The sequence below is a fragment of the Mizuhopecten yessoensis genome, unplaced genomic scaffold (assembly GCF_002113885.1).
Source record: "Mizuhopecten yessoensis strain PY_sf001 unplaced genomic scaffold, ASM211388v2 scaffold716129, whole genome shotgun sequence".
Taxonomy (NCBI): Eukaryota; Metazoa; Mollusca; class Bivalvia; order Pectinida; family Pectinidae; genus Mizuhopecten; species Mizuhopecten yessoensis.
In genome coordinates, this window is record NW_018479962.1 from 5,042 (window position 1) to 23,053 (window position 18,012).

The window sequence follows — 18,012 nt, forward strand, 5'->3', positions numbered from 1 at the left end:
TTTTATATATAGAACCAACACATCAGTGTCATGTTTTATATAGAACCAACACATCAGTGTCATGTTTTATATAGAACCAACACATCAGTGTCATGTTTTATACAGATCTAACACATCAGTGTCATGTTTTATAAAGAACTAACACATCAGTGTCATGTTTTATATAGAACCAACACTTCAGTGTCATGTTTTATATATAATTAATATACTTCTACTTCCTTTACTCTTTATAAAAGTTATTTGTAAAATCGAATATATATCCCCACTTTTGCCTGACTGTCTTTAAGTCCTGTGTGTTAGTCTCGGAACTAAAACATACCTACAGTCGGGTGTTTCCGCCGTTCAAACTATCTCTCCAGTGTGTACCGGTATAATAAAACGGTTAAAGTATGAGATGAGGGATATAGAAAGTTTCTGGTGTCCCTGGACCATACCTCGGGAAATAGACCTTGGCCCGAATTCATGAAACCGTTCTCATGCTCAAGCATGGATTCTATGCTCAAGACAGCTTTCTTGTAACTCGCCTAAATCATGTCAACGACCAAAAAGTCAATTATAAATATTGAAAACAGTATTTGGCTTCGTATCTCTTAAATTGTTTTTCAAAACTTTGACAAAATAGGATTTTTTTAAATAATTTATAACTAGAAAAAGAAATTAGGCTTGAGCAAAAAATCCATTCTTGAGCATGAGAACGGTTACATGAATACGGGCCCTGGTCTCATGACACCAGAAACTTGCTATATCCCTTAACCCCATACTTTAACTGTATTTTATACTTCAGTGTAGTTGTTTACACACAATAATGATCGAGACACTTATGTAGCAAATCGTATTTATAAAAACGACAAAAAAACAGGCAAATATTGAAAATGATATTTATTCACTACAAGCGTAATACTTGAAAATGTCCATTTGTTTTATTTACAGCTCTGTATGGTATTGGTGGGAACACTCCTATTAAGTTTAGTACAACCATGGTGTCTACATACTTCTTTCTCCATCAACTGTAATCATTATTTACTTATAAAACCACTTTTCAAAATTGCAAACGTTATTTACCATATAATAAACGTAACGATAAAATCTTATATAATTACACCGGACTGACCTGAGAATCGGAGCTATCACACCCATTCCGCTAAAACGATGGTAAATACTTAGTTGTATTAGCATCACCTCACACAGAGGCTGCTAGTGATGACACCGTCTACTCCTCACACAGAGGCATCTATAAATGACACCGTCTACACCACACACAGAGGCTGCTAGAGATGACACCGTCTACACCTCACACATAGGCTGCTAGAGATGACACCGTCTACACCTCACCCAGAGGCTGCTAGAGATGACACCGTCTAAACCTCACACAGAGGCTACTAGAGATGACACCGTCTACACCTCACACAGAGGATGCTAGAGATGACACCGTCTACACCTCACACAGAGGCTGCTAGTGATGACAGCGTCTACACCTCACACAGAAGCTGCTAGTGATGACACCGTCTATACCTCACACAGAGGCTGCTATAAATGACACCGTCTACACCTCACACAGAGGCTGCTAGTGATGACACCGTCTACACCTTACACAGAGGCATCTATAAATGACACCGTCTACACCTCACACAGAGGCTGCTAGAGATGACACCGGCTACACCTCACACAGAGGCTGCTATGAATGACACCGTCTACACCTTAAGCTTCCATGTACACAGAGTCTGCTAGTGATGACACCGTCTATACCTCACACAGAGGCTGCTAGTGATGACACCGTCTACACCTCACACAGAGGATGCTAGAGATGACACCGTCTACACCTCACATAGAGGCTGCTTGTGATGACACCGTCTACACCTCACACAGAGGCTGCTAGAGATGACACCGTCTCATCTCACACAGAGGCTGCTAGTGATGACACCGTCTACACCTCACACCGAGGCTGCTAGAGATGACACCGTCTACACCTCACACAGAGGCTGCTAGAGATGACACCGTCTAAGTTAAACTGAGTTTTGATGTTAGAAAGCAGTAGCGGTCTCAAGAATACTAGAATTACTGAAGTTAGACGTTTTACAACCGTTTGATACATTTCAACTTTCAGAACACAGGGTGGTCAGGGGGCGCAGTAGATAACTTATGCTTTTGGATGAGATTTTTTACTTATTTTGTGTAACTGCAATGTCAACTTATTAATCTACGGACCTGTGATATATTTGATTTTTATCTTGTTATATTTAATTTTGCACTGTGCTGAACCACAGGAACCCCAGCCCCTGACGCCTTATGTAAAGGATAACAAACAAATATGAGATAAAAAAAAAAGAAAAAAAGATTCATTTATAATTCAACAAGACGGCCGGGGTTCAATTAACCGATCGGACGTGAAAAGGTATGGGGTCACCTGGCAACAAGGCAAACAAGAATGATGAATATAAGTATAAATATACATATATATTTCATAATTGCTATAAAAAATAAAACGTTGATCCTTGGAATTTATTCTTTCACAGTTGACATAAAGAATATTGCAGAAGTTTAAGGTTATAGTGTCTGCTGTATCGATAGTTACCTGTTGTAACGTTACAAAGGGTTTGGAGCCCACCTTTCTCCTGTCTCTGTACGTATCTATCACAAACGAGTCCTGTAGGGACGAGCCGACCATATGGTGCAATAACTACCGTAATTAACTTTGTTTGGTTTTTGTCGTCGCACTACACATTTTTAGCAGTTGCCTCATTCGTATATTTTAGGATTACCAAAGGTCACTACCAGTACACATGACATCCTTAAACCATGTTTACATTACATATAATACGGGACGCAAACACTCACCGTGTCAGACTAAACTATCTACTTAATGTGCACGCCGTAATAGTGATTCACATGGCTAGTGACCACGTGAGGTATGGCTAGTGACCACGAGAGGTGCTTGTAACACAGTGATCTCGCACTGTAAACTCATTAGCGTTCGCCCTTCTTTCATACGATGTTGTTTTCACTTTAATGTATACACAACGGGTAGGTCTATGTCCTCCACGTCCTTCTTAACCGTCATGTCGAATTGTTCGTTCTGTGCTTCTGTGAACCAATTCTTCCAATCACCAACGTCGCCTGAAACCGAAAATGACTGAATTAGTGATCGAATAGAATAAAACATAAATATATAACCGTGTAACAGGCGGACTATGTACATAAACAAGATAACACAAAGCGGGATATTATCCCCGCGCCCAGCTGTTTAAAACAAAGACACACACTCATTATATATATATGTGTGTGTGTGTGTGTTAATATTACAATAACAGGTATTAACTCCATTCCACCACTGTTACTGATATTTTGATGTAGATCATCTTTTAAAGAACCACTGATGACTTCCCCATCAAAAAAGGCTTGATAAGAGTACAAGCTTCATAAGTGTACAAAACTTCCTGCATTCATCTTGAATGCAAACGGCTTCAATAGAAAGCTAGGTTGATAAGTGTACAACTTCAATTTCAATTTGTTCTTTTAAATAGTTTTGAGATCATGCTTCAGAAATCTCAAATTTCGTATTTTTGCCTTTTTCCATGGCCACAGAAAAAGAAAAAAAAAAGAAAAAAAATGAGAACTCCTCCTGTAGCAAAATGCACCAAGAGAGTGCTAGCTTTTATAAAATTGCAATTTGCAAAATTTGTAGTTTTACCTACATGTATCTGTTTCCATTGGTAACCATTTTCTTTTAAATGAGAACTCCTCCTTAGCAAAAGGCACTACCAGAAGGATAGCTTGATATTTATACAAAGTTTCAGGTAGTTATCTTGAACGGTTTTGGAGTCATGATCCATATAACTGGAATTTGTAATTTGGCCTATCTGTTTTCATGGTAACAGAAAAGTATTTAAATTTGGGGAACCTCTCCATAGCAAAAGGCACTACTAGAGCACTAGCTTGATAACTGTACAAAGTTTTGAGTTTTTATCTTGAACGGTTTCAGAGCTCTGGCCCCGCAAACGCGTTTCGTGGGGGATAATAATTGTGTAACAGGCGGATTATGTATATGTATAATTGTGTAACAGGCGGATTATGAATATATATATTTGTGTAACATGCGGATCATGTATATATATATTTTTTTAACAGGCGGGTTATGTATAGATATATTTGTGTAACAGGCTGATTATGTATATATATATTTTTGTGAAACACGGGGTATGTGTATATATATATCTGTGTAAAAGGCGGATTATGGATATATATATTTGTGTAACATGCGGATCATGTATATATATATTTGTGAAACAGGCGGATTATGTATATATTTGTGTCACAGGCGGATTATGTATATGTATAATTGTGTAACAGGCGGGTTATGTATATATATATCTGTGTAAAAGGCGGATTATGGATATATATATTTGTGTAACCGGCGGATTATGGATATATATTTTTGAGTAACAGGCGGATTATGTATATAAATAATTGTGTAACAGGAGGATGATGTATATATATATTTGTGCAACAGGCGGATTATGTATATGTATAATTGTGTAACAGGCGGATTATGTATATATATTTGTGTAACAGGAGGATTATGTATATATATATATTTGTGAAACAGGCGGATTATGTATATAAATAATTGTGTAACAGGAGGATGATGTATATATATATTTGTGTAACAGGCGGATTATGTATATAAATAATTGTGTAAAAGTCGGCTCATGCACATGTATATAAATAAGTTATCCGAAACTATTACCGAAATGTGCCGAAATAGTCAATTCAGCTGTCACAAAATATCGAATCATTTCCACCAAACAACCGTCTTATACCACAAGGCAGTCAGATGGACGGGTAATATGTTTACCCTTTCCGCCCCTTAGTGGATGTTTATATATATGCACATGCATGTAAATAAAAAAGGTCTAATAGTCGGCTCATGTAAATGAGTAAATAAGTGTGTAACAAGCGGATCAAGTGTATAGATAAGTAAATGTGTAACAAGCAATTCAATTACATAAATCAAAACTTGTATAACATGCGAATCTTGTAAAAAAAAAAGAAGTAATTGTGCACTAGGCAGCTTATGTATATAAATATGTTATACCTAACAGGTGACTCGTGTACATATAAATATGTGATACCTAACAGGCGGCTCGTGTATATATAAATATGTTATACCTAACAGGCTGCTCGTGAATATAAATATGTAATACCTAACAGGCGGCTCGTGTATATAAATATGTAATACCTAACAGGTGACTCGTGTATATAAATATGTACTACCTAACAGGCTGCTCGTATATATAAATATGTTATACCTAACAGGCGGTTCATGTATATATAAATATGTAATACCTAAAAGGCGGCTCGTATATATAAATATGTAATACCTAACAGGCTGCTCGTGTATATAAATGTGTTATACCTAGCAGGCGGCTCGTGTATATAAATATGTAATACCTAACAGGCTGCTCGTGTATATAAATGTGTTATACCTAGCAGGCGGCTCGTGTATATAAATATGTAATACCTAACAGGCGGCTCATGTATATAAATATGTAATACCTAACAGGTGACTCGTATATATAAATATGTAATACCTAACAGGCGGCTCGTGTATATAAATATGTAATATGCGGCTCTCTGTTCCTTTTATACGTATCTGTTGTAACGGATAATTTGTATAATGATTACCTGACTTTATTCAATGATACTTTTGATTTAATTGTAAAAGGATGCAAACATCAGAGTGCTGCAGTGTTCCGAACTTTTCATCCAATAGGAAAGTTGTGAATAAAAACAATAATTTGATACCTTTTCTGTAAAATGGGTTGCTTCCGTCCAAGGTCATCTGTTTTTCCGTCTCTGTTGTGTTCGCCGTTTTCTCTTTGAACATCTCTTTGAATTCGCATTTACTTGCAATGTCGTCTAATAAGGCAGGGTCCGCTCCCGTACCTAAATGTTCAGCAATCGACTGTACGCTGCGTCTCAGGTCCTAGTCAAGAGAATATTTATAATATAAGTATTCTTTAACTAATTGAGTTAATGTTTCTAAGCAAACCAGCTGATGCGAAATTGATTTGGAGTCATTTTCCAATGAAGTAATATTATTTCAACAGCATTTTCAGGGAAGCTATTATTGTGGCAAAATAATTTAAAACGTCCTTGGGAGTCAGTTTAAGACTTTGTTGCTAGTGAACGTTAATATCAAATGAAAACAATGAAAACAAAAGTAACTATACTCATGATATGGTGGTGAATACCAGGTGACGGGCAAACACCACTTGTGGCGCCCGTCAAAATGCCCTCCATCATATCTAGGGTTCCCACTAACAATGTTTGGTACAGTAGACATAGCTGTGATATAAAGCAATGTTACTAGTACCTTCTTCATGTCCTCGTACGAGATGAGCAGTAGAGGATAGTCAGGGTTCCTCTTCTGGAAGTCAACCCAAGCACTGACATGCTCACACCAAGAATTGTAAGCCACTGTAACGACAGAAATAAACGATAGGATTCTTTTTCATTTCACCTGGTCCTAGTATAGGTACTCCGCCGTTTTAACAGTTGATAGCATTAAAGGATCCAAAATCACCAGAGAAAGGTTATTGTGTTAACAAAACTCAAATCAATAACACTAGGGTAAAAAAAAATAAAAAAAAATAAGGAAAGATTTATATTGAGAGCCTTTAAAAATAATACGGAAAAAAAGACCGGGGGATATGAGTGGGGTTTGGGAGGGGGCCAGGTTCGTTCCTCCTTAATCAGCTACGATGGTTAGATTGTGACTGACTTCAGTTTGCTGAAAACTGTATATAGGAAAAAGACAAAAACAACTGGGAAAAGACTGTTATACGTTATGCCATTGTCCTTCTATTTCTGAGAATAAACGGATACAAAAAATACCATTTTAGTTACCTTTGCCCTGCATGTAAAGTTCTATAAAGTTCTGCCATTTTCCATTGTAGAGGTGTCCTTGCATATTCAGACGCTTAATAAAAGCGTAAAATGACACAGCTGTGTCTTTGGGATTCCGATAAACGTAGAAGATCTTGCCCCTGTTTTCTAGGAAATCCCGGGGTAGGTGTTTTGGGTAGAAATGTGTAACAAGCAGACGAGGCGATTCCAATTTGTCGTGTTCCTCTTGAGTGTCATGATCGAAGGATAACGGGTGTTTCTGGCAGTATTCTGCTTTCCCGTTTAGCAACATAGATAATATTTCATATGTCCAGTGCGTCCCTGTAAGACAAAAATAATAATTTCTCAATGCGACAACGGTATCACTTTCTGTCATTGAAGCAATAGCATTGTTCATGATTCATGAAAACGATAGCCCATGGTAAGATAGCGATTGCAGCATACGAAATTAATTGGGAAACGGTCCGCCGATATCCAGACGTCTCAAAGTTATTATTTGGTGTTGTGATATTTTGACGTTTTTTTTAAATTTTTGGTTCTTTAACTCCAAGCGCCAAATAAACCAAACTTTAATCACATCCGGAATCTCCCAATGTATAGTAATAGAGTTATTGTCTATATCAACACAATATATATAGTATATGATCCATTGTATGGCAATATGGTAGTAGTTTTAGTGTTAAGGCGATGCTTATATTTATACAGTGCAAGAATGCAAAAAAAAAAAAAAAAAAAAAAAAAAAAAGTATATTTTCCATGAATCAAGTTATATTCGCATTACATAATTTCCACATATCATTTATTATCTCTTTTAAGTGAGTGCGTTGATCCGTTATAGCTAATTAATTGGTCTTTTGATTCAAATATATACAAAGCGCTATTCTTATTATGCAAAAAAACAAACATCAACGCAACGTTAATGTACTTATTTGTTTAAGGTAAAACATGAGTAATGATAAATGCATATGTCAGCACTGCCGCTATTACTTCAACGGTTATATAAGGTATATAACGAATATATCAGACCTTGGTTATATCTACCTACCAGACCTCGGGTAAGTGGTGGTCATCTATGTTTGTACAACATATCTACCTACCAGACCTCGGGTTAGTGGTCATCTACATTGTACCACATATCTAACTACCAGACCTCGGGTAAGTGGTCATCTACGTTTGTGCAACATATCTACCTACCAGACCTCGGGTAAGTGGTCATCTTTATTTGTACAACATATCTACCTACCAGACCTCAGGTAAGTGGTCATCTACATTGTACCACATATCTACCTACCAGACCTCGGAATATCTACCTACCAGACTTCAGTTAAGTGGTCATCTATGTTTGTACAACATATCTACCTACCAGACCTCGGGTTAGTGGTCATCTACATTGTACCACATATCTAACTACCAGACCTCGGGTAAGTGGTCATCTACGTTTGTGCAACATATCTACCTACCAGACCTCGGGTAAGTGGTCATCTTTATTTGTACAACATATCTACCTACCAGACCTCGGGTAAGTGGTCATCAATATGTGTACCACATATCTACCTACCAGACCTCGGGTAAGTGGTCATCTACATTTGTACAACATATCTGCCTCGGGTAAGTGGTCATCTATGTTTGTACCACATATCTACCTACCAGACTTTGGTTAAGTGGTCATCTATATTTGTACCATATATCTACACTGTACCTACCAGACTTCGGATAAGTTGCAAGTAGTACATCTCCTTTTTTGTACTTCATGTCTATAACAGACTCAATGTGCTCTTTTGCATCTCCCGGAACTTTTACCGGGAAATAAACGCCATCATAGAACTTATAGATCATGACGTCTCCACCGGCATCAGCGATCTTTCGAATCTCCATGACAAAGTTGTCTCGTTTATTTCTGTTAAAACACAAACGACACGTGTACTAATGATAGACACGAACATGCATGTCTTTAAACGGTGTGGAAATAGAGACTTTCATTTCACACTAAACTTAAATAATAGCGTTTAAACACAAACGTAAAGCTAAATAGAACAGATAAACCATATCGTCAATAACTGAATAAAGAATCGAAACGGAAAGAGAAGTACGATATCCGAAGAAACACCAAAACATTCTCACGAATCAGCAATATGTTATAAACCGTCACAAAAACGTCACAAATCAGGTCTCTTACGCATACAGATCATAAGGTATTCAACACATTAAACAATAGGTCTGTAACACATACAAAACAATAGGTCCCTAACGCATACAAAACAATAGGTTCTAACGCATACAAAACAATAGGTCACTAACGCATACAAAACAATGGGTCCCTAACGCATACAGGGCATAAGGTATTCAACACATTAAACAATAGGTCCCTAACGCATACAAAACAATAGGTCCCTAACGCATACAGGTCATAAGGTATTCAACACATTAAACAATAGGTCCCTAACGCATACAAAACAATAGGTCCCTAACGCATACAGATCATAAGGTATTCAACACATTAAACAATAGGTTTCTAAAGCATACAAAACAATAGGTCCCTAACGCATACAAAACAATAGGTCCCTAACGCATACAGATCATAAGGTATTCAACACATTAAACAATAGGTTTCTCAAGCATTCAAAACAATAGGTTCTAACGCATAAAACACAATAGGTCTCTAAAGCCTACAAAACATTAAGTTTCTAACGCATACAAAACAATAGGCTATATAGCTTTCAAAACAATAGGTCTGTAACGCATACAAAACATTAGGTCAGTAACGCGTACAAAACAATATTTTTTTAACGCATACAAAACAATAGGTTTCTAACGCATACAAAACAATAGGCTTCTAAAGCATACAAAACATTAGGTTCTAACGCATACAAAACAACAGGACTCTAAAGCATACAAAACAATAGGTTATAACGCATACAAAACAACAGGACTCTAAAGCATACAAAACAATAGGTCTGTAACGCATACAAAACAAGAGTTTTTTAACGCATACAAAACAATAGGTTTCTAACGCATACAAAACAATAGGCTTCTAAAGCATACAAAACATTAGGTTCTAACGCATACAAAACAATAGGTCTGTAACGCATACAAAACAAGAGTTTTTTAACGCATACAAAACAACAGCTTTCTAAAGCATACAAAACAATAGGTTCTAACGCATACAAAACAAAAGTTTTTTAACGCATACAAAACAATATTTTTTTAACGCATACAAAACAACAAGTTTCTAAAGCATACAAAACATTAGGTTCTAACGCATACAAAACAAAAGTTTTTTAACGCATACAAAACAACAAGTTTCTAAAGCATACAAAACAACAGGTCTCTAAAGCATACAAAACAACAGGTCTCTAAAGCATACAAAACAATAGGTCCTAACGCATACAAAACAACAAGTTTCTAAAGCATACAAAACATTAGGTTCTAACGCATACAAAACAATATTTTTTTAACGCATACAAAACAACAGCTTTCTAAAGCATACAAAACAACAGGTCTCTAAAGCATACAAAACAATAGGTCTGTAACGCATACAAAACAATAGTTTTTTAACTCATACAAAACAATAGGTTTCTACTGCATACAAAGCAATAGGTTATAACGCATACAAAACAATAGGTCGCTAACGCATACAAAACAATAGGTCTCTAAAGCATACAAAATAAAATAAAATAAAACTCATTGTAAACAGAAGATTTCTAACTTATACAAAAGAAACGATCACGTTCTCAGAAAAGAATAGGTTTCTAACCCACTAATAATAAGTTATCCTGAGCCCGTACAAACCAATATGTTACAAACCAATATAAAACAATAGGTCACCAGCCCACATAAAGAAATACAAGTTGTCCCGTCGTGTTAACATCCGGTTCATACATGCCGTTCATCAAATAATTACCGATCTTAAATGTCACAAACATTGATACCGTTAAATCTGCAATGTCGTGCCATTATCCATTAGAGGACTCTCACAACTAAATCAGCCAATCAGCAAGTGTTTCACACGATTGTAATCCCTACCTAACATTTGTTCCGGTTAAATACAGTGCCTCTGAATAAGTTAGATAGGCAATTGTTGACATATTTAACATTGAATGAAATCTACAGATATTGAACTTTGGAATACGGTATTGCTTTAGTAGATTTTAATATGTGATGGCGGATTGCTATGGAGTCAAATGTCAGGGGGGTTCCCGTCCCACTTCACCGGTTTGGATTGTAAACTTCCGGTTGTCAACAGCAGACGCATGAAGCGCTTTTATACCCGCTAAAAATGCCTTTTGATGCCTTTGTTAGGTATGTGTCTATGAATCAAAACATTTGGCACTAGTGTTCAACTTCAAATATTAAACTATTTACTCAAACACTTAGCAACAACATATAGTAAATGGTTAAGTTGTGTGCGCCCTTAGAGCAGTACTGTAATAGAGGCCTGTGTTTTAATTACCGGCACGTTTGTCAGTGTCCTTCGATGCGGGATATCATACTGGTTTAACATACCATGGATAGCTACGAACTTATACTTACTATAAGCCTAAGTGTGTGACTATGTAGAGTAAAGCAACGACTCGACAAGATATACTGGTAAACAAGATATACCGGTAAACGTCCATGCCATTGGAATGAATTTGTCAAAAACACCAGGTGAAGTAAAATTTACATTAGAAATCATTAATATTAAAAGAAGTAAAAAGTTCATACCTACATGTATTGATAACGTGTCAGAGGTATGTTGTCCTGTCCTGTGTTGTAACGTGTCAGAGTCGGCTCTGCTTTCCTTTCCTTGGTAATGACGTGTCAGAGGTCTGCTGTGGTTTGCTGTCGTCTGCTGAAATACTCTCCCGTCATCGACTGTTTATATAGTGATAAATTAATGTTCTAGATTATACACCCCGCGGCCTTGCGGATGGGATTTCACGTGTTATTGAGTTATTTCTGTTGCAATACTCCATCTGACTTTCTATACAGTTCTAGTTAACACCCTCTCTGTCCGTTAGAGCTGACAGCGGAGGAAAACCTTCCGGAGGCGTGTAGTGATATTAAATGTCTGTCATCAGCTGAAATAATCCCCCATCTTTAACACACATTGATCAACTAGAGTTTAAGAAAGAGGACGAGATGTGCTCTCCATGACCTTGTCGTGTTGTACTGAAACATTTCAATCAAATACGTGATCTTCTGCAGATCAATTATCCTTTCAATAGGTGAATAAAAAAATAATGATACAAAAACATTCAGTTGATATGCATTTATTTGACATAATACTGTGTATCCTACATTGAGATACGGCAATATCAAAGTATTCAATGTACGTCAATTTCGTTTGTCAAATGACGCGTACGACATTGTTTACACAACTTCCATACCTATCATATAGTACATGTACTTATAGTATATGATTTATTTACTTATCAATATATTAATGTCTAATCAATCATTAAATTAGGATGTTTGGCTGTGTGGTATCTTAATTAATTCCTAGTGCCACTGTTACCTGTTTTCTAAATTTATTCTGGTCTATTTTTTAAACAGAAATCCTATTCAAGAATATCTCACTTTTATGGCTAAAACCTTCACAATAATAATGTGTATGTACTAATCCCGTGGTAGTAGGTCACATTCCTAGCACGTCATCAAATATATTTTGATATTTATTCTAGAGAACCTGACTTGTTCTAATTTTCCTTCTAATAACAGGACTACTTTTGTTTGAGCAATATAAACTTTTTGTGTACAATGCAAGATTTATCATACAAGTTAAGGCCTGGAATCTCACAATTATTTCAAGATATGGTGACTACAAACCAAACAAAATCTTCAAAATTTGAAAAGTACACGAGATTGACAAACTTGTTATAAAGATATCGTACATATTATAAATAATCATGACATAATTCAAAAGTTAAATAAATAGCTTTGCAATGCTTTGTAAGGTACCGGCAATTCTCGAACATTAAAGTCTCAGCCTGAAATATTGTAAATATTTTCAAAAAATAATTGCAATATTAACAGATTTATCAGTTGTTTTAAACATGTTATTTACATTCCGAACATCAAATTTTTAAACTGGAGTTACGCGAATACTGCTATTGATATTGACATTATTAACAGGTTTAATCACGTGTATTGTACATTGAAAGTTACACTCCAAACATCAAAATTCCAGTCTGGAATAACACAAATATTGTCATTAATAATGGCATTATTAACAATATAATAATTTGTAATGTACATTGAAAGTTACACTCCAAGCACTGTAAATTTAGTCTGGAATAACACAAGTATTGTCATTAATAATGGCATTATCAATAATATAATCATTTGTAATGTACATTGAAAGTTACACTCCAAACATCTAATTCCAGTCTGGAATTACACGAATATTGTCATTAATAATGGCATTATTAATAATATAATAATTTGTTATGTACATTAAAGTTACATTCCAAACACCGGACATATAGTCTGGAATAACACTAGTATTGTCATTAACAATTGCATCTATTACTAGTAAATCACTTGTAATGCACATGGAATTTACATTCCACACATATGAATACAAGTCTGGAATAAAACAAATATTGCCATTAATAGTAGCATTATAATAGTATATCAACTTATGAATATCTATATACTGAATAAAGCTCCCGGGTCGTTATAGTTCAAACGTTGTTCATTTTGAATTATTTTCTTAATTTGCTATACATTAATAAGAACATATTAAATAAATCTTAATATTGTATTGGTTAAAAAGATAATCTATTCAAGAATCAACTTTTTGAGAAACACACAAAACTCTTATGCATATCACACTATACGGTGAAAAGTATTTCAGTTTCTATCTTTTTGTCCGTAAATCACGCTACAACAGTTCATTATGTTATATTTTATACAAAAAAAACCCTGTTTTCTTCAAGAGCCGGGATACAATTCCTACCTAAAACGCAGGCTTTAAATGAAAATCTAGCTTTTTTCTTTTCGTTTTTTTTATCGATATTCATAAATAGCTCGTTTAAAATGTTTAAATCAAAAGTGAAAGTTATCCAAGTGTTTCCTGCGTGAAAGAAATAGGGACTTATGTTTTTTGTATAGGTGCATATGACCTACACTTCTTCAATTAAACTTAAGTTATAATGATAGAGATCGTGATCGTCACCTGGGTTTAACCTTTCATCTTCATTTAGACTTTTATCAACTAAACCCCAGGATAAGTTATTTCTACAACTAACTGATATCATAAAAAAGATGGATATAGAATACTTAATTCGATAAATGGTTCATGATGCATTGGCGCGACGTGATGTCAAGTCTTAGGGCGAAGCGATATTAAATATTATTTGCTGACCTGATATAAGAAATACTGGGCAGGTCTACAATGTATCCATCTGGAAGCGTTTATCAATTAAGTCGTTCAATCATAATAACACAACACTAAGGTAACAAATGCTAGGAGGATAGTCCAGGTGATTAGTCAAATTTAAGGTGTACCAATAAGAATAATACAAATATGATAGGACAAAGTTCTGGCGTGTCAATTACATTACGATATATTACAATTATGTGGCAAGGTAAAGTAGTGGTATATCTAATATTTATCACATAATGTACTGTGTTATCTAGTGAATATACCCATGTCATATTTTTTTTCGTATTAACACATGTAATATGATCTATCAGCCCTGTGATTTGTAAGTTTCAATTGTTTCAATTGTGACGTCACGCCAAGGACAAGTACATGACGTCACAGACTTACGCACTGGAATCAAAATGGCGGCTTTTTACATGTCAAGATTGCATGAAAATTGTCGTTCTATACGAATAAATGCCACAAATCTTGATCATGTGATAAAAAGGATCTTATACTTGTTTTCATTTCATATGAAATTTATGAAACACATCACGAATTTTTCATTTCAGAGGCTCGTTAAATTGAAAATTCTTAGACTCGTTTCATAAATCTCATATGAAATGGAAACTCATGTAAGATCCTTTATATATATAAAGGGGGCAAGGTAGGAATTCTAACAATGTAGACAATATGATGTTGTCAATTTTTTCGAGCAAACCGGTCCTTCAGCGAAATACAGAAAAAACACAAAACAATTACATTACGTAAAAACAATATTTAAAATTCGAAAACTGATGGGGCCTCTCCGTCACACTTGGCGTAATAGGACCAAATACAAAACGACGTCAAACTCAAACTTGTGACGGAAATCTTGAACGGTTTCCACTTTACGCATGACAAATATTTTTACAATAAAACACTGTCTGTCGCAATAATGGCTGTTTCAGTATTTGTCAGAACATTTTGATTTTACATGTTAGGTACAATAAACTTTAACCATCTACATTTAGTAGTGTCTGGTTATTTATAATCTAAAGGTAAATACCAGAAGTACAATAAACGCATTTCTAAAACATTCATTGAATATGTTTCAATGGAACTAAGATACATAATATAATATATATTTACAAAATGCTAGAAATTTAAGCAATATTTTTTTCAGTCACGTTATATATTCCGCCATATAACACTCATATACATTAACCATTTCTTATATAGACAAGATAACAATTTTCCTTTCAATAATCACACTTCTACATTTAAATTTACTACCTGATATCTCAATACAGTTTGCGAAATGTATCTACTGTAATTTCTGGGAAATAACGTTTGCAGAAGTTACAGGTTAAAATACTTTTTTGGCTGCCTGTCTGATCCAAGCAGTATGATTTGGGTCGACTCCCATTCTAAATTACCAAAAGGAACCATCAAAAGAAACTAAGATCATGTTGATAGAGTTCTTCTGGACATAGAGCGACATCAGTTTTGTTTTCCAAGCATCTGATGATAATGATGATGCTACAGACCGTCTTGTACCGTGACCGCGATGTGTGGTACTCACTTTGTCTACCGTTCTGTCACAACTAGGTATCATCTTGCCTTTAGTTAAGTTTCAAGCTCATCCTCGGGTTCAGGTGTAGGTGAATCATCAGGTTCAAGATCATCGAACGTATTCGGTTCATGTGCAAGTTCGCCCTTAAGCTCAGGTTTAGACTCAAACTCTGTCTCAGGTTCCGGCCAGTCTTCATATTCTATGGAATAAGAAACAAATCAATGGGAAATATAAAAGCATGCTTGTCGTATACTTTCTGTGCCCTAATACCCCTATTTCAGTTCCACTGTTAATTGAAGCAGGCTGCACCGATGAAGTAGTTGACTTTGAAACAACTTTTTAGGAGGAAACAATAGCCTTTTACATACAGCTGCTTCAGACAATAACAAATTTCAAGATCCCACACAGTATGTGAGACCAATGTGTAGAATGGTTTGCACGGTATTACACAGGTAAAAGTAATTTTTTTTGACAGGGGAACCAATATTCTGTTCGAGAATGCGAAATAATTTGATCCTGTAGATAGACTTGTTGACATTTCATTAATTTCATTAATTGTTAGCCCCTTCAAAAGGAGGCATAACGTGTCTACCTCCACTGTAACTATACAGTAGCAACAGAACCAGACTGTGATTCGAACACTGGACCGCCGAACTCCTCACGGTCAATTGATCTAACAAAATGAGTTATTTGAGCTGTGTACATTTGTCACAGTAGTCATATAGGGCCAAGTCCAACTATAATCATATATCATACGAATCTCAGGGGGGGGGGGGGGGGGGGGGGGATCATTCAACACAAGAATCATCTTCAGTGGAATTCTCCTGTGTTTTGCCTCCGGCAGGAAAGGAATTATAAAGGCTGTTTGTTTTATTCCGATGTTAACCTTAACTCAGTTGAAAAATGAATTGAGGTTGATATTATATGACCAAATTAGGCGGGAAGTAAATGTCACCAATTTGCAAAGTCACCATTGCAATTTAATACATGTTAATTGGTATAAAAGTAACATAAACATCAGTTTTAGTTTTTTTGTAGTTACTTGCATGTTTATCAACAGTGGAAAATATGGAGAATGCATAGACAAGTGTAATTTATCTGAAAAAACCCAACATTTGTAAATAACTTGACTATTGTATGGGATTTTGTTGGAAAAAAAGGATTTGACGAAAATGTCACTCTTTGGGGCCCAATAGCAAGTATACAAATTGTATATTTTTCTATTCACTGATAGTGATAAATTAGGAAAAGCGATTTAGAAAAATCAACAGTAAATAATTAAACCACTTTGACTTTGTTTCAAATTTACCAGCAATACATATCAGAAATTCTATTGGATATATGACAGTAAAATCAGTATTTTTTGTTTTTTCAATGAAATGTAAATTTATACATTTAAGTGAATTTTCCATGACCATTACAATTTTTCTCTTCTGTTCACTGATGATTTTAAACATTGAAATAAACAATCAGACTCGGGACTATTTTTACCAATTACGAAAAATGCACGTATGCTGTAGACCTTACAAACCGCTGAAAGAGGAACATATGTGATGCACCTTTGCAATTTGTTAAATGATACAGTATGATGAAAAAATGAATTACGCTGCATCAAGCAGCTGTTTCGACCTTCTACGACTCATCAGTGATGCTACGGCCAAAAGATTGGAAATCCAAATTATCTTAACTATTATAAAAAAAACAGGGGTTCAGGTGCGTAAAAGCCGTTATTAAGACTTTCAAAATCTGAGGTGTACCTATTGAATCATGGTTTCTATAACAGACCTCCTGTGGACCTTAACACTCCCTTCCCCACTCTAGGTAGGTGTAGTACTCATCAGTCCATTTATTTATTTTATTTCCTACCTTTTCCCTTTGATCCAGACACAGACTCGGTCAAATGTTCTGTTTCAGGCACATCCTCAGGTTCGGGTTGTAGCGCATATTGAGGTTCATAATCAGGCACAAGGTTGGGTTCGATCGTAAACTCTTCCTTAGGTTCATAATCAGGCACAAGGTTGGGTTCGGTCGTAAACTCATCCTTAGGTTCAGTGTTAGACTCAATATCGGGTTGATGCTTTGGCTGATCTGCAGCATCTAAGTGAAACTTTAAATTCACACATTTTTTCAAGCTCAAATATTACACATTCGTCTAAACATTCTTATCAACTTTTTTTCTAAAAGTCAGTATTTGATAATTCAT

General features: G+C 35.5%; 2 protein-coding genes across 12 annotated transcripts in view; both read right to left on the minus strand.

The window, feature by feature from the left end:
- Positions 1 to 876: 876 nt before the first annotated feature.
- On the minus strand, positions 877 to 11,997 carry LOC110441784 (sulfotransferase family cytosolic 1B member 1-like). 11 transcript variants are annotated; one of them, XR_002461935.1, is made up of 8 exons: positions 11,615 to 11,994; positions 8,610 to 8,803; positions 6,907 to 7,227; positions 6,374 to 6,477; positions 5,803 to 5,983; positions 1,747 to 3,114; positions 1,624 to 1,660; positions 877 to 1,216 (listed from the first exon to the last, which is right to left on the minus strand). XR_002461935.1 is itself a non-coding variant. In XM_021485036.1 (6 exons), the coding sequence occupies exons 2-6, from the start codon at positions 8,779 to 8,781 to the stop codon at positions 2,999 to 3,001; spliced, it is 894 nt and encodes a 297-aa protein (XP_021340711.1). In that variant the 5' UTR covers positions 8,782 to 8,803; positions 11,615 to 11,994; the 3' UTR covers positions 1,719 to 2,998. The 11 variants fall into 11 exon arrangements, 1 of the variants encoding a protein (XP_021340711.1); XR_002461929.1 differs by lacking the exons at positions 877 to 1,216; positions 1,624 to 1,660 and adding an exon at positions 1,223 to 1,586 and having other exon boundaries at positions 1,747 to 2,934; positions 2,983 to 3,114; positions 11,615 to 11,995; XR_002461931.1 differs by lacking the exons at positions 877 to 1,216; positions 1,624 to 1,660 and adding an exon at positions 1,223 to 1,586 and having other exon boundaries at positions 1,747 to 1,820; positions 1,858 to 3,114.
- Positions 11,998 to 14,882: 2,885 nt separating this feature from the next.
- The window catches only part of LOC110441786, a 45,908-nt gene continuing 42,778 nt past the window's right edge, over positions 14,883 to 18,012 (minus strand). Inside the window, exons 13-14 of the mRNA XM_021485037.1 lie at positions 17,676 to 17,906; positions 14,883 to 16,008 (exon numbers count right to left, since the gene is read on the minus strand). Of these exons, the coding sequence (XP_021340712.1) occupies positions 15,863 to 16,008; positions 17,676 to 17,906 (377 nt within the window). The 3' untranslated portion in view covers positions 14,883 to 15,862. The remainder of the gene's footprint in view (positions 16,009 to 17,675; positions 17,907 to 18,012) is intronic.

Excerpts from the sequence above, each read along its gene's own strand:
- LOC110441784 (XM_021485036.1), bottom strand. The coding sequence starts at position 8,781 with ATGGAGATTCGAAAGATCGCTGATGCCGGTGGAGACGTCATGATCTAT. Across the intron at positions 7,228-8,609 it reads TGCAACTTATCCGAAGTCTG|GGACGCACTGGACATATGAA; the intron begins GTAGGTACAGTG and ends TTTGTCTTACAG. Across the intron at positions 3,115-5,802 it reads CAACCCATTTTACAGAAAAG|GCGACGTTGGTGATTGGAAG; the intron begins GTATCAAATTAT and ends TTTCGGTTTCAG.